The following is a 22,539-nucleotide window of genomic DNA, read 5'->3' on the forward strand; positions in this document are numbered from 1 at the left end:
AACAGGGAGTCCCCTCCTAAAGAAGGTTCCCTCTCATTGCCACACTATCAAAGGCTGCCCCAAATGCGATTCCTTCCTGTGGGCCTGATCAGGCTAAGGGCAGAGTTGTCTCTTTCCTTCTCTGAGTCGGACCAAATCGTCTTAGTAACACCTCTTCAGTGTTGGCCATGTTTTTCACGGAGGCTGCTGCTGAGCCTTTATCTCATCCTTTCATGGTGGAGAGAGAGAGGATTATACTGATTTTTACTTCTAGGGGAGAGGGGAATGTAATGATTATGTTGTCATTTTGTATTATGTCCTTTTGTCATGAATTTGTTTTGAATTTCATGTTAAAATGGGCTCACCATTCCCACTTTGTGAGGTCATTCAGCACCCTCGTTTTGCACCTTTAACATCTCTCTCAGTATCACTTGGAAATGTTTGAAATGGCACGAGCTTGTCCTCACATTCCTATCAGCTGTAAATCCAGAGCCCCAACCTGAACCTAACCATTGAGCAGAACACCCCTCCACTACCTGTGTAACACTGGGTAGGCCCCTTAACCTCTTGGTTTTTTTAAGTCCTCAGGTGTAAAAATGTGAGGGTGCTATGAATTTATATTTGGGGCAGGACAAGGTCGAGAAGAGTGTCTTTGCTTTTATTCTTCCAAACTGGAATGTCTTCCCTCTCTTCCCCATGGGTCCAAATCTCACTTGTCCTTCAGGCCCACTGCCAAGGAGCCTTCCCTGATTCCCCAGTCCACACAAATCTCTGCCTCTTAGGGTCAGTGCCATACAACCTAGCTGTCTCTTACGTTAATCTTGCCTCTCAAGCCAATCTCAGAATGTGGGTCTCTCTTGCCCTCCTGTGGCCCCTGGGGCTGTGCCAGCCCGCCGGCACGCCCCACATGGGGTGTCTACTAGGCTAGGGCATGGGTGGGGAGGCCCAGGTGTGAGGGGCCAGGCAGAGTACCTCTGCCTGCACCCTGCTCTCCTCCACAAAACTGCCCCTCCTCCTGAAGGCTGCCCCTCAAGTCACAGGTTCCTTATATGACCTCACTGGGTAGTGATGACCTCACAGGCCTTCTCACAGTTTCCATGGCAGGGTAACCATGCAAACGTGCTGCCCTCAGAGAAACTTCCCTACCAGTTCTCCACCAGACACCAATCTCTTTGGTTGTCTGAGAGAGAATGTCTGACCAGATCTTCTATATTTACTCCAACCTGTCCTCTGTTCCCTGGGTGGGCAGTGCAGCAGGTACACTTGAGACCAGGCATCGGTACAGAAGGCACGCTGTACTCACAACCTCACCTGGCTGCCACATGTTCCTGTGGGGCTTGCCCACCACACACACCTAAGCACTTTCCCAGCTGTAAGTAATAGCAGTGACCTGGGACACCTTCAGGGACCCACAGTGCTCACTGCTGAGGACAAGTGAAAGGTCATCCCTGGACAAGTGTGCAGGAAGGTTCTGATCTTTATAAATGTAGCCTTCCCCTTTGGGCTACAGGATGCTTCCATTCAGACCTTTTCCTGATTGGCCTCTTGGCAAAAGGCAAGTGCATTTTTGCTGGCAAATGGTAAATGGAGCAGTTTGAGGAAAAGGGCCACTCTTGAACCGCACCTTCAAGCCCCGGCACCTCTGTGCTGTCATGTAGGCGTCTATATCGGTCCCCTCAGACACATCCCATACTGAGCTGCTGAGTACTAGGGGAGAGGGTGTTGCCACATTGATGGGAAGACCGGAAGAACCAAGGGGGGTGATGAAGTGCTAGTGAGACTGGAGGGCTGAGGAGATGGTGTCCCAGGAGGCTGGGTGGATGTGAGCCTAGACTTGGTACCCGGAACCCGGTTCTGAGTCTCCTGATCACTCTGCCTCAGGATTTGGCCTTGTTCTAATCTAGATAAAAGTATCAGAGGGCTAGAGTTCAGTGTGGTTGAAACAGGCAGTATAAATGGGGCCCAAGAGGGGTTGCCAAGGTGGGTGGGGTTCTTAACCAATTTCTATTAGATTATTCTTTTCCAAACCTTGAAAGGCATTTCCATTAAAGCCTCAGAAGTGGCAGACTGCAAGAAATGTTTTCTCTGTTGTGGAAGGGAGAGGTGGAGAGGATCATGATTGCAATTACTTTCGGGTTCTACTGTTTTCCCTGGAAACGGTGAAGAGACTTCCTCATCTGCTGCAGCCATAGGCTCTAGGGATTGCTTTTGCAGCCAGTGTCCCTTCTCTACGGACTCATAGAGGTGATGGGCCAAGGCTGTGTTTTGGATGTCAAGTAGATTAAAGGTCTTCAGCCAGAAACTGGGAGAGACACGAGAGCGGGAAATTCTGGCAGGAGACTGTGCACAGCAGAAGTGACTGACCAGTTCTGATTTTCTTTGCAGCAGCAGTGGCTCCCGTTTCTCCTCCTACACCTGGTCACTACCATGTCCTCAACTGAGGGTGTGGAGAAACGCAGTTGGGCCGGCATGGGGAGACATCCTGCCTGGTTGGTGGCTACTGGGTCTACGGGGATGTTCCTTTGGCCACGCCAGCAAAGGTGGAAGCAGAGAAGTCAGTCCCCAGACGTGCTCCCAAGAGAAAGCACGCTCCGGAAGAGTTGGACGAAGATCTCAGTTGCTCCAGACCCCAAATCTGGCGATTGTAGCATGGTGCCAGGAGGCGGACCCCACAGAATCTTGCAGGTGAGCCATTCTGAAGAGAGGGCAATGGTTTAACTGCCTAAGGCAGCGAATGCCTCTTCCTGCAGTGACCCCCCACCCCTGCCCCGCTACTGCCCACTGCCACAGATTAGAACCTGAGTCATTCTGCCTGAGCCTTCCTCAGCCAGGAGCCTCCTTCCACACTAAATGGCCATAAGCAAGGAGCCTCAGAAACTGAGGTTTGAAATGAGTCTGCCCTGAACATCCCAGGGCTGAAGCTGGCCTGGAAGAAAACCTGACGTTCCTCTGCTCAATCCTCAGGGGCCCCTTTGTGAGCTGAAGAAAGTCAAGTCTGCACTCTGCGAGCCGAGGAGGATGCAGGAGCAGAGACAGGGTGCAGAGAAGCCTTGGCAGTCTACCACATGGGCTCCTGCCCTGAGCCATTGTCAGCGGCCACCACCACAAACCAGGGGGGAGCTGGGCTTTTTGAAACTGTAAGCAGAAATCTGTGGCTTCCCAAAGAGCCTCCTGCATGGCGTCTCAGGAGGCAGGATAGAGAGACCCAGGAAGACCCGCTCCCTGAAGCAAGAACAGTATGGAGAGTCAAGCAGCACGCACCCTGCCCCGAGGTTCACATGCTCCTTTATTCCCAGCCCTTTCTGTCCCCAGTGGGGTCCCTTACTGCTCAATAAAATGTTTTTTCTGTAACATATTTCTAGGGTCGCCAGTGCTCAGACTTAGGTCACTACTCCTGTGCTAGGCACTCCTGTCACCCGGGGGGATCAGAGCAAAAACTTGAGAGGCTGGGGATGAAGGAGTTTGGGCACAGTCCCTAAAGCATCTCAGTGGTTGCTTCTCATCTTCTGTGAGAAGGCACATCCCCAGTGTGTGTGTGCGTGTGTGTGTGTGTGTGTGTGTGTGTGTGTGTGTGTGTTGGGGGGAGGGGGTCCCTAGAGGAGGCAGCTGGGGGAGGGCCTGAGGCTGGAAATGGGGAATGGCGTGCGGCCTCTGAGCAAGCACAGGCACTTAGCCCTTGAGGTTTCTGGGAAAGCTAGAGCCACAAGGGCCACGAGATAAGGCAAGCGTAGCAGCAGAACCCAGGTGCCAGGTCTTTCCTCAGAACCTATACTTCTCCACAAGGCCAGGCCTTCCATGCTCAGGCAGGAGGGATCCTGGCCAGAAGGTCAGCCAGCAGCTCTGGGAGGAAGTTTGCCGCGGTGGGGGCTCTGCTGCCATGGAAACGACTTCATTTCCTTCCACTCAAATAGCCTACTGACTGGGTTCCTGCTCTGTTGAGTAAAAGGGTTGCTGACTCTCCCCAGAAGGTTGTTCAGTTCACATCCCAAAAGTCCCTCTATTCAGGCCCTGGGGAGGTGTAGCAACTCCTGAGGGTGCTCTTTCCTGAGGCTGGCTGACAGAAGTGGGGGAGGTTCCTGATAGTTCCCAGGTGCTGGTTCAAGTCCCCAGAGAATGGTCATGCAGGTTGGGGTGTCAAGTAGGTGGAGAGAGAAGGTCGGGGGCAGAGGGCCTCTTCCTGAATCCAGAGCTCACAAGGTTACCCCCCCCACGAAATTTCCAGAAACCATCTCTTCCCCCACACCAGCCCCCATGGTCCAGTACCGGGAAACCGGGAGCCCAGAGCACTTGTGGCCACAGAGACAACTCACACGCAGCCCTCCGGGTGGACGGGGCTGGCTGCAGGCAGATGGGGACGAGGTGTGCTCCCGGGAGGCCTCAGGCTGAAGGTGGCCCTCTGAGAGAAGCACCCCAGCTTGGACAGGAAGGTTAGAGGTGGGGAGAGCAACCTAGGGCGCCCCCTCGGAGCAGTGGGAGTGGGAAGAGGGGAGGGGGCGGAGGGAACCCGCGATGGGAGGCGAGTGGGCTCTCAGCAGAGGCCAGTTTAGCCCGCGGGAGCTGCCTCTGAGCAGGGCGCAGGAGGGCAGTGCCGCCCTGTGGCTGCTGGGCTTTGCGGATCGCGGCTCTCCGCACACGGGTCACAGGGTCCTGTGACACTGTATCCCCTCCTTCACCCCGTCCCCTCGCGAGGCTGCGCCGCTGGGTGGTCTGTGTCGACAGGCAGAACCCCATCGCCCGCCCCTCTCAGACCCGCCTCTGCCCGCCTGCCTGGCCCTGTGCAGCTTGCGGCCTGGGGGCCTCGAAGGTCCCCGTGCACTCAGCCAGCAGCCTCTGCTGTGTCTGCTGCTCCTGCTGGGTCTGCTGCTGCGGCCGGTAACCCGTGCAGACCACGCCAGGCACCTCCAGCACCCCAAGTCCGCGGGAGCGCACACAGGCCCTGATGCGGGACTTCCCACTTGTGGACGGCTGGCTGCAGTATGTGCGGGCTGCTGGGGGCCGGTGGGGGCCTAGCCTGGCCCTGGGCAGGGGAGGAGGTCTGGAGCATGCAGAGCTAGTGGGGAGGCTCCCTCACACCACCCCTGGATGTCCTTTCCATCATCTACAGATGCCCTTCCCCTTCTCTGTCATCCCCTCCCTGGTGGGAACCCCTCAGCCCAGGCCGCAGCTGCTCCTAGTATAGTCTGTGTGACAGTGTGAGGTGGGGACCCCCAGGCTGGCCCAGGCCAGGCATTGTGTCCTGCCTGATCTCAAGACCTAAGGAGCCCACCCATTTGCCTTGACCTCCCTCCAGCCACAAGGACATGCCCCTGGTCCTGAGGCAGTTTTACCACAATGGGCTACAGGATGTTAATCTGCACAATTTTAGCCATGGCCAGACCAGCTTGGACAGGCTGAAAGACGGTCTCGTGGGTGCCCAGGTACCAAAGGGACACACAAGGTGCCACCATGGCTGCTGGGGAATGTGGGGCCCTTTGGGGGCCTCAGAGACCACAGGTTAGTCACACTGGAATTAAGTTACCATAGTGACCTAGAAAGTGCCATGCCATGGATGCTGGGGGCTACAGGGGTCACAGTGAGCCAGCCTGACGGGCATTCAAGTACCACAGAGAAAGCAACGCATTACATGTGACTTTCGGGCACAGTGAGTGCTGTGCCAGCTGAGCCCCAAGGAGTTCCAAAGCCCAAACTAAGCCCTGGCCTTCCCTCAGTTCTGGTCAGCCTACGTCCCATGCCAGACCCACGAACGGGATGCTGTGCGCCTCACCCTGGAGCAAACTGACCTCATCCGCCTCATGTGTGCCTCCTATTCTGAGCTGGAGCTTGTGACCTCAGTTAAAGGTAGATGGGGCACTTCCCTGGTAGTCCAGAGGTTAAGACTCCACGCTTCCACTGCAGGGGACTCGGGTTTGATCCCCGGTGGGGGAACTAAGAGCCCTCAAGCTGCGTGGCACGGCCAAAAAAAAAAAAAAGGTAAACAGACTGGTGGTGATAGGTGTTAGGGACTTCAGTAAGCTACCCCTGCCTTGAAAATGATCATCTGACCTACCTGCCCCCAGCTCTCAACAATACCCGGAAGTGGGCTTGCCTCATTGGTGTGGAGGTGGCCACTCACTGGACAGTAGGCTCTCCAGCTTGCATACCTTCTGTGCGCTGGGTGTGAGCTACGTGACACTCACCCACACCTGCAACACGCCCTGGTGAGCACAGTGCAGATGGTGAGGGCCCAGTGAGGCAGGGATCTGCCCAAGATCACGCTGGGGCCCAAAGCAAGTTTACCCCTGGGATCCGGCCCTGAACCTGGGGTGGGGAGGGGAATGGAGGTTTGCAGAACAAGACTGAATCCCCAGAAGGGCCCTCCTACTGCCAGGCACAGCCCAGTTTGGGTCCCTCCTCTTGCACCAGTTGCAAGTGTAGATGGTTTGACAGAACCTCTTTCTAGGCTCTTGTAGCCAAGCCATGGCCACCAGTCAGACTGCCTCCTGGCCATCCTGCAGGGCACAGAGCTCAGCAAAGGGTATCCACCCCTTCTACAGCAATGTCAGTCGGCTGACCGGCTTTGGCGAGGTAAGGACCCGGGTTCCATACCCTGCCCCACATGAATGTACAGCCCCGCCTGTTCCCTACAGATAAATGCACACAAGATGAATGCAGCCCTGATGCCCTCTCCCCATCCTGTCCCTGCAGAAGGTGGTGGCAGAAATGAACCGCCTGGGCATGATGGTGGACTTGTCCCATGTCTCGGATGCTGTGGCATGGCGAGCCCTAGAAATGTCACAGGCACCTGTCATCTTCTCCAACTCAGCTGCACGGGATATGTGCAAGAACACTTGGAATGTTCCTGATGATATCCGGCAGCTTCTGGTGAGACTGCCCTGGCCCTCAAACCTAAAGCAAGAGGTTCAAACCAGGAGCCCTTGAACCTGAGCCTCTTCTCCCTCAATTTCCTCAAACCCCAGGTTAAATATCTTCTGCCCCCAAAACCACGATCCACAGCCCCTGAACTCTTGCACCCTAGGTGGGGGTCTAGGCGGTGAGATACTCCTCCAAACCCGGAAACCCAGGGCCAAGACACCACCCAGACCAGGGCTGCGGCTCCTCCATTCACACAAACCCAGAGAGGAGACGACTCTGACCTCAAAGCCAGGGCTGAACACCTTCCTCACAGGGGCCGAGAGAGTGAACAGGCAGGCGGCTGTGCTGGGGGCCAAGGTGACTGTCCACCAGTCTGCCCCTGCAGAAGAAGAATGGTGGCATCGTGATGGTGTCCTTGTCCGTGCGGGTGCTGCAGTGCAACCCGTTAGCCAACGTGTCTATTGTGGCAGGTGAGCCTCACCCTGGGCTCTCTGAAAACTGATTTGGAGCTGAAGCTGGGTCCAAATTTGGGGAGGACTTCAGAAGAGCCCCAGGGGTTTGACCCACCTATTGGCAATAGGTACAGCTCCCCAAAACCCAATAATGGACGGTACACAGCACCTTGGTGCCATGTGGAACTGGAGCCACGGAATCAAAACTGTGATACTGATGGGTATCAGGGAGGCTGTCAGACACAGAGCCCGGGTGCTGCCCATCTGTGCCTCTACAGGGGCTCCTAAAGCGCACTGCCCCTACCTCTGGCCAAGGGACTGGACAGCTCCTTAGGTCTCTGGGGTCTTCTTCAGTTGTACTCTTGTTCCTCTCTCATCCTCCACACCCGAGGAAAGGAGCCCCCACAGGTTCTCAAGGAGACTGGGAGGCAGGGTGAATCTTGGGTGAGAAATGGCCCAAACAGGGTGCTCTGGGGTCCACTCCAAATCTGAAGTCCAGTCTAGAGCCAGCTGGGATCACTTCAGATCAAACCTCAGGGCCCTCTAGTTGGTATCTCGGTGCCAGGCCATGAAGGAACTGGCCTGTTTGACCTACAGGCTGAAAAAAGGGGAATCAACAGAGGCCAGTCATCACCCCCACCCCTGCCCTGGAAGCCCCACACTGCTGACTTTCCATTCTTCAGATCACTTCGACCACATCAGGGCAGTCGTTGGATGCAAGTTCATCGGGATTGGTGGAGATTATGATGGGGCTGGCCGGTGAGTGCTTCCCCGTGGCTTGTCTCGGGCTGGCTGGGCAGCAATGGGGCTTTCACAGCCACCGTGCCCACCACACTGTGGTCCTCATGGCCTTGACCATAGCCTCAGGTGTGCTGGTCCAACTGGTATCTCCCCTCTCCCAGGGTCTGCTACCTGGGCTCTCCTGTCTGTTTGGCCCTACTCTAGGTCATCATATTTGTCTAAAACACCACACAGAGCTCATCTGACCAGCATCTGTGCCCATCCAGTGCCAGCAGACCCACGGCCTCTGAGCAGACTCTTAGCAAGGTCTGGGCTGGGCTGACCATCTTCTCTGCCTGCAGTTGGGCCTGTGCATGCAGGGGGGTCAACCCAGTTCTTAAAAAGCTTTTCTTCTCTTTAAATGGAGGCAAAAATTGCATTCAGTGAAAGGCATAGATCTTAACAGTACAATTTGATGACTTTTGGTGAATAGTCGAGGCGCTTTGGGGGCCTTCCTCTGAAGGATGAAGAGCAGGAGTGAATCACCTACTCTCTCCAAGTCTCCATTTTCCATATCTGACCAGGGCTGCGGTTCAGTGGACCCTGGACACATAGGGCTTTGGTTCTGACTCAGGACCAGGGGACAGGTCTGAGGCCCAACAGCTGGCTGGCTGGCAGCCACACAGGTTCCCACAGGGACTGGAGGACATGTCCATATACCCGGTACTGATAGAGGAGTTGTTGGGGCGTGGCTGGAGTGAGGAAGAGCTCTGGGGTGTGCTTTGAGGAAACGTGCGGTGGGTCTTCAGACAGGTGGAACAGGTATGCTGGGCTGGGCAAAAGAGTAGCTCTGAGCAGGTGGTCCGAGCAGGTGTACGTGGGGGTGCTGTGAGAGGTGCTGCCCGCTGACTGCCGCCTCCTGGTACGGGAGGAGAACGAGGGACAGAGTCCCTTGGAGGATGAGTTCCCAGATGAGCAGCTGGGCAGCTCTTGCCTCTCCGTCCTCCCACATCTGCATCAGAGAGAGGATCTGGCTCCAGACCAGAAACTAACCAGAGCTGTGGTTTGTGGGAATCCCATTTTGTCACCTAAGTGGTCATTCTCAAAATCTTGCCCCCACATGGGCCCAGGCCCCACAGTTATTGCTGCCTTCCCAGTCCTCATTGTTTGGCTCTGGTGATCCAGTTAATCCTGCCAGATGTCACTTTGGCAGCCACAGATACCCCACAAAGTTTCCTTGCATGCGAGCACAAACATTTCCTGAAAATAAATGTTTTAGAAATGGAATCAGCACGAGTGTCCTTCTCCATGGTGGGGTCTGTGGTGCAGGCTCCCAATACTGGGGTTTGGTGGGGGACTCTGCAGTTTAGACACCAGATACTCAAGGAAGACCTGTTGGCAGTGGCCTGAGGAAACCCAGGTGGCTTGGCTCAGCACTGGAAGAAGACAGTGGGTGGCTCTGGCTGTGGGAGGGTGGACCTTACTCGGTTCCCTCTGTGTAGCTCACCTCAATCCACATCCTGACCCGCTGAGTACCACCTGGGGATCTTTCAGGGAATTCTGGTTCACATGCCCAAGAAGAGAACATGCCTAGATCACAAATGATCTTTGCACCTATTTGGACAGAGCCCAGAATCTCAGGCTACTTAATGGGCCATGGACCTCCAATGGCTAGACACCTCCTTCCCTGTTCCTCAGGGACTTCCTCTCTAATCGGTTCAGGCTACTTCGACAACCACCCCATCTCCCCCCAGTTCATCAATGATAATAGCAACTGCACTAATTATATCCCAAATCGAGTAAATACATTGAGTTAATCATGAGAGGTAGGGCTTCCCTGGGGGCGCAGTGGTTAAGAATCCACCTGCCAATGCAGGGGACACGGGTTCGAGCCCTGGTCTGGGAAGATCCAACATGCCATGGAGCAACTAAGCCCGTACGCCACAACTACTGAGCCCACGTGCCGCAACTACTGAAGCCCGGGTGCCTAGAGCCGGTGCTCTGCAACAGGAGAAGCCACCACAATGAGAAGCCTGCGCACCGCAACGAAGAGGAGCCCCCGCTCACCGCAACTAGAGAAAGCCCATGTGCAGCAACGAAGACCCAACACAGCCAAAAATAAACAAATAAATAAATAAATAAAATTTAAAAAGAAAAGAGATACAATACAGTATTGTTAACCATAGTTGCCATGCTGTACGTTACATTCCAGAATGTATTTGTCTTGTAACTGGAAGTTTGTATCCTCTGACCACCTTCACCCATTTCCCCCCAACCTCATCCCCATAGGTTAAAATTTTAAATAGAGAAGCCCAGATAAGCTTCAATGAGAAGATGACATCTGAGCAGAGATTTGAGTTAGCCAAGTTGGTATCTAGTGGAAGAGTGCCCAGGAGAGGAAAGGGCCAGTGCAAAGACCCTGGGGCAGGAGCTTGTCTGGTGTGTTAGAAGAACAGGAAGGAGGCCACTGTGGTTGCAGCACAGAACGGAGAAGAGAGTAATGGAAGTCAGATACACAGTGGATGGAGAGCAGTAAGCAGATAGGACACAGTGGTCAGACCCTGAATGGCCTTGTAGGACGCTCTGCGGTCTTTGTTAGCTCTTCACGATAGGAGCCAGTGAAGGGTTTTAAGGAGAGGAGTGGCGTGACTGATCACATTCCCCATGATCACGGTGACTGCTGTATGAAAAACAGACTGTGGGGGCCACGGTAGACACAGGCAGGTCAGTTAGAAGGCTCTCCAGTCACCGATGTCAGAGCTGATGGTGGCTCAGGACGGAGAGATAGTAGGGGGGGTGGTGAGAAGTGGTCACATTCTAAAAATATTCTGAAGGTAGAGCAACAGGAGTAAAATGAAGAAAATCAAAATCCCATGTCCCAGAGATAACTGTAAATTTATTTATTCTAAGCAAACAAGGTCCTGTCTAAAAACCACAAAGCTTGCCCAGGATGTTCTTCTCAGAGGTACTAACTTTTTACTTCTCAGCCTACTCCGGCCTGGCCTCCCCCTCTGCCACCCTCCCCAAACCGCTCTGATTAGAGTCACCAATTACCTCGAAGTTGCTCAATCTACGAGACACTGACCTGTCCTCAATCTTGTTTTGCTAGCAGCACATGGCATGGTTGAGCCTCCCCTCTTCCTTGATCTCTCTCCTCCCTGGGTTCGTCGACTGCACACTCTCCCAGTTTTTCTCTCTACCCCTGCTTTTCAGTCTCTTTTGCTGGTTTCACCTCCTCCCCTCACATGTTGAGGCTGCTCCTTAGTCGTGGGCCCTCTTCCCTTCTAATCTAACACATCCTCCCTCACAAATTTATTCACTCCCACGGTTTAAAATATTGGCCATGATCATCTCCAAAGGCATCCCAACCTCACACCAACTGCTCAAAACACAACCCCACTCTGATGTCTTAAGGGCATCTTCTACTCAACATGTAGAAAACAAAGCCTTGATCTTCCCTCCTAAGCCTTGTCCTCTGTCTCCAATTATTTATTCAACAGACACTTACTGAGCCCCTAAGATATGCCAAGCACTGGTAGGCACTAGAGATAAAATGATGAGGCAGGAGGGAAAGGTTCAATAGAACAGAGGGTTATAGAAAGGGAACTTACAAATATGTGTGAAATTAAAACCACGTATGGTGCTATGAAGGAGCAGTTACGTAAGGCTGTGGGAGTCTAGGTCAGCAGGGAAGAGACTGATGGGGGTTGAGGAGGGCCTCCCTTAAGAAATAATCTCTGGGGACTTCCCTGGTGGTGCAGTGGTTCAGAATCTGCCTGCCAGCACTATTTACAATAGCCAGGACATGGAAGCAACCTAAGTGTTCATTGACAGAATAGATAAAGAAGATGTGGCACATATACACAATGGAATATTACTCAGCCATAAAAAGAAACGAAAGTGATTTATTTGTAGTGAGGTGGATGGACCCAGAGTCTGTCCTACAGAGTGAAGTAAGTCAGAAAGAGAAAAACAAATACCATATGCTAACACATATATATGGAATCTAAAAAATAAAAATGGTTCTGAAGAACCTAGGGGCAGGACAGGAATAAAGACACAGACATAGAGAATGGACTTGAGGACACAGGGATAGGGAAGGATAAGCTGGGAAGAAGTGAGTGTCACTGACATACATACACTACCAAATGTAAAATAGACAGCTAGTCGGAAGCAGTTGCATAGCACAGGGAGATCAGGTCAGTGCTGTGTGACCACCTAGAGGGGTGGGATAGGGAGAGTGGGAGGGAGACGCAAGAGGGAGGGGATATGTGGATATATGTATACGTATAGCTGATTCACTTTGTTATACAGCAGCAACTAACACAACAATGTAAAGCAATTATACTCCAATAAAGATGTTAGAAAAAAATAATAGTGTTGTGAAATAAAAAAGACATGGTAAGTGGCGGCATTTGGGAATTGTTTGTTGTATTACAATGAAACCTTCACGAACTGTAATTTGTTGGGTATGCCATATTTATGTATTTTTATTTTTACTATATGAAGTATCCTTCCAGAATATTTTAGCCAAGCCTGTAACAACATTCTGTATGTGTGTTTGTGTGTGCGTACATGCATGTGTGTATATGTATGGGGCGGGCGGGCAGGTTACAGGAAAGAGAAGTGTAGAGCTGACAGAGATAGGTCAATCCAGCAGATTTTTGCATTTCCCTTCTCTGACACCTTAGGAAAATCCATCCACATACACATTCCATGTGTTTCTGTTGGGATTGTCAATCCCAGTGTCAGTATACTCCTTGAAGTTTGATACAGACATACCAAGAGAAAGGAGTTCTCTCTCTTCCTTTGGATCCTAAGTTATTAAGATAAGATTAGGAGGTTACTAAATGCCATTTTTCTCACTATGTGTAAAAACCTTGGCTGAGAATGTCTAGTGGGAACCAAAGCCAAGAGATTAGAAAAAGAAAGAGCTGCTTAACATCATTTGATAACCTGGATCAGACTGTTCCTGAAGCCCTTCTTTGGGTAATCTCAATAACATCATCCATTATTTTTTCTTTTGTATCTATGCCAATTTGAGCTGTTTCTGTCTCATGCTACCAAATGGATACCATCTACTTCATCTGAATCATCCAGTGGAGATATTTTTTCATTTCTAAATGGAGGCTTGGGTCAATAAAATGTACGGGATTCCTAAGAGATAAACAAAGCCCAACCCAAGAATCTCTGACCCAAGCCTTACTCCATCTGGATAAAAATTCAGATTTTGGTTTCTTCGCATGGGACCTTCTCAAACACTCTTGTTTCTCACAGAGTTTGCACTCACTCCTGGGCTACTATGCGGTGACCTTCCAGCCCAATCAAGCCCTGCCCCCAGGTCCCCTACACCAATATCAGCCCACTTGGAGATGCAGGAGGGGGCAGTGGAGCAATCAGAGACCCAGTTGGCAGGCTTGAGAGAACCCTTCCTAGCCCCTGTACCTCATCAAACTTCACAGTGTACTGAGTTGATTTATGAGAAAAGGTTATTAAAGCATGTAAGAGCTCCTGCTGGAGAGAAAATTATCTGTATAAACAAAGTGTTATTACAGGAATCGGGGAGGCCACATGTGGGAAAGGTCATTAAAATAAGGAAAAACTGGCATATCAATCCCTTCTAAATCACTGATCTCGCATGAGAGAAGTTAAATATCTCTATATCTCACATGTTTCTTTTTGATCATTAGTCCTTCCAGCTCAGAAGGGGACATTCTCAGATGCTAAATTGCTGAGTACTTTAAATTAGGGGGAACTTCTAAGACATAAGTTGTGAAGTTGGATTTTTGAAGGAGGGCTCAATTAGAGACTGCGTAGTAATACAAAGCAGGCACTTGAATCTCTAGAGTGTTATTTTCTCTCCTACAAATGAAAGACTACTTTTTTTCCTTTGCTTCATTTGACAAGATTTGATATTTTCCATTCTTTCTCCTAACAAGGGGGAATGCACAACAGTCACCCTGTATACAGTGGTGTAATTCACAGAAATGATTTTCAGGCTTTGGGTTAAGAAAACAAATCCCCTTAGTAGATTAGTTTGTATTAAAAAAAAAATTTGAGTTAGGGCCAGATTCCTCCCATGGAAATCATATTAGTAAACAGTTGGTTCCATTAAGATGTTTTACTCAAGTTTGGTTCTCTGAGCCAGATTCCTTTGTTCTTAACAAGGGGTTTTGACAGCCCAGCTCAGACTACTGATCTATATTCTTCAAGCGAGTGAGCAATATAATGAGCCTTTGATTTCCCTTTTATTCATTCTTTGGAACTTTAATTCTGGAGTTTAGAGACAATGATATTATATCTAAATGTTATCAAAAGTTTTGTTTGCATTGTAAAATTAGGTGCAATTAAGTGGTGGTGTAAAGATATTATGATGGCATTTTAGTCAGGGGCCCTAGCACTACTTGAATTCTTGCCTTAGGTACACCACTATTTCTTTTATAATGTTTCCAAGGGAGATACTAAACAAAGGAGGCAAAATACAGGGGCTTTGACCCCCAAACACCAAAGCAGAATTCAAGCACCCTGGGCTCAAATCCATAGAGAGCTCCTGTAGCCATGTGAGGCAGGTTTAAATGGACTAGAAGCAAGTAGAAAGGCTATTATTCTGTCTCAACAAAGCCCGACAAATTTGAGTGCTTATCTTTGCAAAGTTTTCAGTGCCTAAGCCTGAACTGGGAATTCTTAGGATCTAGTGGTAAAGAAGCATCCAAAGAGAGATGTCTGGACTTTCATGCAGTGTAGCAGTACCAGGCCAATATACCACTCCAAAGGAGAAAAGATGAATTTTTAAATCACGTAGTGACTCCACCCAAAGTGGCCCCTTTTTGCAGGTGGAGGAAAGTGGCTATCATGAAAAAGAGGAGTCAAAGAGCTCTTCTCCATTCTTAGAAACCAAAATGTGAAAATTCTTCATACCCCAGCATTGCGTATGTTAACATATGTCTACTTGGCTCATTTAGGAGATCCTTTATCTCAATTGCATTAGTGTGGTCTTTTATATAATGCTAGACATAATTAGTCATCCAATGTAATGAGTTTGAACTGAATTGTGATTTGTACTAGAGTCCCCATAGTTACACTCAAAGTCCTCCAAATTTATTTAAAAGCATTCATGCTATGAACATCTATTATTTTGCGGTCTGTCATCTTTTTATCTTTCTTCTGGTAGCTATATCCTAATTTCCCCACCTTCAATCCATGTGCTTCTCGTGGCGTTGACTCTACCTTTAACTCAAGAATGGGATGAATGACCCAGACCTGGCCAAAGTCCTGCATCCTGATGGTACCAATAATCCAATCAAAGATGAGCACATGGGGGCTTCCCTGGTGGTGCAGTGGTTAAGAATCCGCCTGACAATGCAGGGTACACGGGTTCGAGCCCTGGTCCGGGAAGATCCCACATGCCGCGGAGCAAGTAAGCCTGTGTGCCACAACTACTTAAGGCCGAGCGTCTAGAGCCCGTGCTCCACAACAAGAGAAGCCACCGCAGTGAGAAGCCCACATACCGCACAGCAACAAAGACCCAACGCAACCAAAAATAAAGAAATTAAAAAAAAAAAAAAAAGATGAGCACACGGGCTGATACAGTCCCATCAGAGTGGACCCCAGAATGTTTTTTGGAAATGCTAGGATAAAGACGCTCACTCTTTTTCACTGGATTTCAGTGTTGAAGCATGCAGTTCCAAGAGCTGATGACAGTCATTTTTCAAGCATGAGATGGAAGCCACCAAGAATGGAGACAACATTAAGGCAACATAGCTGAGAAATGTACAGAGAAAAAGTAAATTCTGGAGACATCATTTGAGCCCTGGATCAAGTCATATCTGAGGCTGGTATGTCTTTGAATTACTTGATTTACAAGAGCCAATAAATTCTTTTCCATGTGTAAGCCAGTTTGGGTTGAATTTTTATCTTTTGTAGACTTAAAAAATGCCATAAATGATACACATATGTGCATTTCATAAAAATTAACCAGGATAAAATAACACTAAAGGATAAAGATAATTCTAAAAACCCACACACTAGTAATAAAAATTAGATCTAAAATGTTTGAGTACCTACTATAGGCCAGACATTATTACAACTTCATTATATGTTTAACTCATTTAATTCTAACAACAAATCCATTAAGTAGGTGTTATTATTTTTGCCCTTTTACATATGGAAAATGTGACACAAAGAGGTCAAGAAACCTGCCCAAGGTCACTTAGTAGTAAGATGGGGCTCAAATACTAACCTGGGCAATCTGAACCCAGAGCTTGCGTGCATAACTGCTACATTCTACTGCTAGGATCTCCCAAAACATACTTTCAATGCTCATCACCTATAAAGGCATCTGCTTGAGAGATCAGGGTCATTTTATGGTGTAAAGTCAAAAAGTGGCCTTAAGGTAAATATGAAGAGCCTCAAATAAAGATATATATATATATATAGATATATATAGATATATATATATATATATATATATTTAATCTGCAATATAACTGGAGCCCACAGAACAATTTCCATGTTAAGAGAATGGCCTTAAACATCAGTCTTTTCAGTCATGGGCCCAGCAACAGGTGTTTTGAGGTATCTCTCTCTCTCTCTCTCTCTCTCTCTCTCTCTGTGGAATGGCCAGTGGGGAAGGGGCAGAAATCAGGATATGGGGCAATGGGGTACAAAAACTAAGGTTTCAAGTTCTAGTCAGCTTCACATTCTAAGGGGTCCCTTCCTGTGGCTGTGTGTTCCAGCAGGGCCAGGGGTGAGAGCCAAGAGAAGTCAGATATACTACTAAGGACCTCAGTAATCAGTTCATGGACAGCAGGCTCTCAATCCTTGTTATGGGCTGAATTGTGTCACCTTCCAAATTCCTGTGTTGAAGCCCTAACCCCCAGTACTTCAGAAAGTACCTGCATTTGGAGACAGGACCTTTAAAATGGTAATTAAGTTAAAATGAAACTGGTAGCGTGGGCTCGAATCCAATTTGATGAGTGTCCTAATTAGAAGAGGAGATTAGGACACACAGAGAGACACCAAGGACACGCACACAGAGAAAAAGGACCATGTGAGAGAACACAGCAAGAAGACAGCCATCTGCAAGCCAAGGAGAGAGGCCTCAGAAGAAACCAAACCTGCAACACCTTGATCTTGGCCTTCTAGCCTCCAGAACTGTGGGAAATATAAATTTCTGTTGTTTAAGCCACCCCTTCTGTGGTATTTTGTTATGACAATCCTAGCAAACTAAGACAGTCTCTAAGAGTTCAGGGTAAAGATATATTCAGGGACACCCCATAGATGGCAGCACTAAATCTACCTGGGGAGAGTTTATTAAAAGCTAGGTGAATGCCATGGTTCCCCACCACATGGAGAACTAGAATGCTGAACAGAATGACTAGGTAAAAGCAAAATTGTAGGTTCAGACCAATGGGCAGTGTTTGACGGGCACTGGATCAGATACCCAGATTACAATCCTAGCTCTGCTACTAACCAGCTGTGTGACCTTGTGTATGGTCTTTAACCATACTGAGCCTGAGTTTCTTCATCTGTGAGGGTCCCTATCTCATGGATGTGTCAAGGATTAAATTAAGAGAGAATATATGAAAAACATGTAGTGCAGTTGCAAAACCATGGTAGGTACTTAATAAATGGAAGTCATTTGGTAACCGCAATTTGGTGATGCTGCATGCCTAGGGTTCACTCCAGTTAGAACCTATGGCTTCCAGCCTGACTCATGCATAGCTCATGGCTGGCAGGGCCAAGTCTTCTGGCCATTTGCCTGCCTTGGTGGAGATTAACTTCCCTGCTGGGTTGTGCTGGCAGAGCAGAAGTTCAAGGCCCATAGCTGAACAGACTGAGACGCCAGAGCTAAGATTTTTCCCCATGCCCTCACACATAGATAGTAAATCTATCCAACAGGGTCATCTTAGAACAAAAAAGGACAACACCAGGCATGGATTCCAGCATCCTGTTTAGCACCCCCTTCAAAGCACTCTGACCCTCTAGACCTCCCTTGAACACTAGTGGGAAAAAGCTCCAGATGAGGAAATTCCAGGAATAGTATGCAAAGAAAGGGTCATCTTTTGATATGTGGGTGTCATTTGCCTAAAAAAGCAGCTCTTGAATAATCAAAAACACACCAAAGCGTAAGCAGTAAGTTAGGTCTACATATCCAAAATGCCCAGACCACCGCTACAATGAAATTGAAGACTTTTTAAAGTCAGTTATGACTCTAAGAAAAAGGAATTTTACAAAAATGGAGGCTAGATTTTAAAAACACTTCTTGAGACTCGGTCACAATCAGGAAATATCTTTTCTTAAGATATTTCCAACAAGGATGACTTTGTTTTCTTACTCTGCTCAATAAGATACCCATTTACAATGCCAAACCATTATAACAAGAGCGAACCTGTTATGACAAATATTGTTGCCCCAGCCAATGGTCCACTCATTTCAAAATATATTTAATAAACATTTCCAGAACCACCAAGAATGGAAAAACTATGAATGCTATTTCCTGTTGAAGGGTCTGGAGCAAGCCTAATGGGAGAACCACACAGTGTCGGGGATCTCTGGTGTTGGAACTAGTGGAGTGTTTACTCAAAGCACCTCGAGGGAGCATGGTTGGAAATGGGTAGGGGAGGAGGAACCAGAATCATGGGGAAGTCAAAACAGTCATCAGGAAAATGACTTCAGATGTTAAAATAGAAGGGTGAGTCAAGGACAGAAATTGGAAGGTAAGTAACAGTCGTAGCAGATATGAACTTAAAGCGGAAGTTGGAGAGAAACGTGAAGTCAGAACTGGGGCTGTGAACCTTGAATCCTGGCTTTCTTTGTGGGGTTACATAAATAAAGAGTACAGGGCTGGACATCAACTGAAATCTATTTCCCGACACACATTTTTGGAAAAATCTGGTCTATGGAAGAAGACACAAATACTAAATTATTGCATAGAACCATCAAAAAGTATTCTGATATGCCGAATTTCCATAAAAGTGAAGAAAATTTTATTTTTAGTATTTATGCCTACAGTAATATTACTGCAAAATTTTAGTCCTAAAACTTGCAACTAACTGACAAATTTAAAAACAGAGTAAGTACAAACCAGAGGTTGCAAATTGGGTATCTGTGGGCTGTCTAGTTGTGTTTGCCTTGCACAGAATTTTCGAAAATGAACGAATTGTTACCATGGTGGAACTTCCATTCCCTGGCCTTGTACCTTATATTTTCATGTGTGTGTGACGGTGGCAGCAGGGGGGACTTCCACTCTAGTTGTCTCTGAGCTCTCTCCCTGATGCGTAGGAGGTTTGGCCTGACAGTCATTGGTCTCATTTCTTAATTGGGTAGAGTTACTCTATTAACAATCTGAGAGCACTATCATCCCTCTTTTTTTCACCCTTTCTCCCATGACAAGGCAGTTCTGCATACCCAAGTTTTCTTCTGAGGAGAGTGGTAATTAGAAAATACAGGTTACAGATTTTAGCCTTGTTCTTCCATCAACTTTATCAGTAATAATGTCGACATCTTGATCTCTGGCTGTCTTAACCCTGTGTCATTTCTCAACTGGCAGTGAATTCAAGAGGAGGGGGTGTTATTAATTGGGCCCCACAAACTCCAAGAGGTTGCCAACATATAAACGTGGGGAAATTTCATATAAAGATCTAGGTTTCTGACTTTTGTTGAAAAATGGAAGGTCTGGCAAGACTGGGACCATACTGCACATTGTATGCACTGGTTGAAGCTGAGGAATGGATGCCACCTTTAGATGGGGTATGAATGCTCCAATTTGCCACAGTCCCCACCACTCCATACCATCTCATGCTCAGGCATTTAACTTAGCCATCTTGTCCTGGCATGTAAGTTTGTAATTTCCTACTATAATCTTACAGATTTCTTTCTTTATATAATATTGACCTTTTTCTCAGTTAGCAGAATCCTGATTATTGGAAAGAATGATTAATAAATATTTTGAAAAACATTGGTGTGGAGAAACCTGTATCTGTAAGTCTAATTGTAAAGCTAAGTGTTGTGGCATTCTGGTTCCTAACCTAGAACATCTACAGATCTCTGTTATTTCACTCCACACACTTCCAGTGCAACATAGACCTAGATCAACAATCTTTTTCCTAATTTTAGATGAGACTGCAGGTCAGAAAACCCCTATTTAAGCCCTATAGCAAAGAAAATCCTCCATCTCTAGCTTGTATTTTGTTTACAGACATTGTAGGGTTGTCTCTCTCTGGCAAAAGCAAAGTAGATGTTTGGAAAAATTATTGAACTAGTTCAAGCAAAATACATGTCAAATGAGCCAGGTAATTTCCAGAAAAGCCAATGTTTTCTCTGAATTAGAGTACTTGGAGAATTGCCCCAATCACCTGTATTGCTTAGCTCATGGAGACTGAGACTGTGTTTTCACAACTAAAATAACCTTAGTTGAACCAGCCATGGAGGCCCATCTCAAAAACAGAATTTTGCTTCATCACTGTGAATCAAATTACTTTTAACATAAGCAGTTGTGGGGACAGTAAAACACATTAATTTGATTGTCCTGAAGCAATTTAATCATGCTACACAGATATGACTAACATTATACTTATTCCCAATTTCATTTCATAAGATAGCAAAATGACGAGTCAATCAACCAGTTGTCTAACACAAATGATAATAACAGTTGGTTTGACATTTTTATTTAATTGACTGCAAGTTTGAAATTCTTTTAGATACAGGCTAAGATTTAGCTCCATTAATTATTTTTTCCTATCTGGAACTTAGCTTTATTCCTCTTCAAATATCCTGTTTGGATGACTTCTAGATAAAGCTAAATTCCTCCACTCGCTTTCTCTCTGTGGGCTCTTGCCTATGTTTTTTCTGTTTGAAAATAAAGTCTATTCTGGCTTAATCTTCTGAAAATATTTGACATTAATTTTTTGAAAGGTAAGTGCCTCCTAACTATCCATTAGTATTTCTTACCTGGAATCCTGGCCACTCTGATATTGTTCACTTCAGAAAATAAATACAAAGTAAGTATGACTCCAGATTTAAATCCAGGAACTTGAACAAGTACTACAGACTGGAGTGTTTGGCTTCATTTCTTGCTGTGAGTCAGAGCCAGGAGGTTCCCATTAAGGTGTATATGAACTGTATTACTCCATGCAGAAGTTTGTCTATAACGTAATGTCGTAAGGTTGCCAAGCTCTTCAAACAATCTCATGGACCAATATTCAAAACATATCAGTATCTCATTAGGGCCTTCGTTTGTAAAAAGCTTTACATTCTACTCAGGAAGTTATAGTTACACAGATATTTTGTTTTAAGGTAAAGTAAAACCCGTTTTAAATAAGTTTATTACTTCCATTGTATTAGTACCTCTCAGGTTGTCACATTCATCTGGAATGAGTTGCCATAAAAAGAGGAAATAAATGCACAGAATTATGCATGGAGTGTGCTTTGATATAGTTCAAAGAAACAGGAGGGGCATTTTCAGGGAAAATTTGTGCTACACTCCCATGATTATTCAAAGCTAGGGAAAAATCCCTCAAACTAAGTCACTTGGCAGGACAAAAACTGTTCAAGTAAGCTCATAATGTGAGGGAAAAAAAGCAACAAATATTCTCTTTTCAGCTTCAAACCCCTCTCTTTTCCTCTTGCTCCTCTCCTTTAAATGAATCCCTAAAGACTTTTAGGCAAATATATTTTGAAAAAGTGCTGAATCCCAAAAGATTTAGTAGTTGAAGAAAAGAGTTCACTGCTAATCCCCCTCCCACATCTCCTCCTTATTCTTCAAAAACCACTTCTTCAAATGATAACTTGTGAAGATGTCCCTCATCATTAGGTCATCTCTCGCCCTAGTATGTCACCACTTTCAAAGATAAATGACCTGGTAAGAGGATGAAACGTATTGAGGTTCAAAAGCTCCCGTGGACTGATGGTCCCAGCACTATAGCTGGAAGATTTATTTTCTTGTCTTTCTAAACCTGGTATTCTGTGCTGAAAGGGCAATGATTATTTCATCAGCTCCAGAAGTGAGACATGAACGATGGGGGCTAATAGAAATTGGAACCAGAAAATATAATCATGTGTTTTCTAGGGAAAAAAAAATCAGAGAAACAAACTGAAAAAGAAACTCTAATGGCATAAAACAAAGAATTAACAGTGGTCTATTAAACCTTAAAAAAGTGTATAACGGAGGGGCCTTGAATAAGGAGTCAGATGTTCTCCACTGTCACTGAGAAAAATCAAATAAAATAGCACTGAAATATATCAGGAAAAGAAAAGGTAATATACTAAGCAAAACTCCATGACGGGGTAAGCATCTTCTTCCAATAGGTCTTTAAAACTGAAATAGTAATAACAATAACCATAATAATTTCTTGCTCTAAGCAAGGGAGTGAATGAAATTTCTAGAAGAATCTGTGCATCATGTTCCCTGTTCTCCCTCTACTCTTCCAACCTATTTCATGAAGTCTAACAGGTGACAAATGGGTATGTCCTTCTGTGTTGCTCCTATCAAACATTGCCATGTATTGTCTCTTTTTTAAATTTTTATTGGAGTATA

General features: G+C 47.1%; 1 protein-coding gene and 1 pseudogene across 1 annotated transcript; both read left to right on the forward strand.

The window, feature by feature from the left end:
- The first annotated feature begins 1,169 nt into the window (after window positions 1–1,169).
- Window positions 1,170–4,365, forward strand: LOC132597033 (DPEP2 neighbor protein-like; annotated as a pseudogene).
- A 123-nt stretch (window positions 4,366–4,488) lies between these two features.
- LOC115838737 (dipeptidase 2-like) lies at window positions 4,489–14,908 on the forward strand. Its single transcript, XM_060295530.1, is given in 14 exon segments — window positions 4,489–4,615; window positions 4,727–4,862; window positions 4,864–4,953; window positions 5,270–5,396; window positions 5,688–5,817; window positions 6,036–6,074; window positions 6,077–6,176; window positions 6,474–6,543; window positions 6,664–6,840; window positions 7,217–7,301; window positions 7,967–8,042; window positions 8,690–8,825; window positions 8,899–9,066; window positions 14,837–14,908. Coding segments are annotated over 14 exon segments (1,533 nt in total).
- Window positions 14,909–22,539: the final 7,631 nt, after the last annotated feature.

This window comes from Globicephala melas, chromosome 3 (assembly GCF_963455315.2).
Source record: "Globicephala melas chromosome 3, mGloMel1.2, whole genome shotgun sequence".
Classification (NCBI taxonomy): Eukaryota; Metazoa; Chordata; class Mammalia; order Artiodactyla; family Delphinidae; genus Globicephala; species Globicephala melas.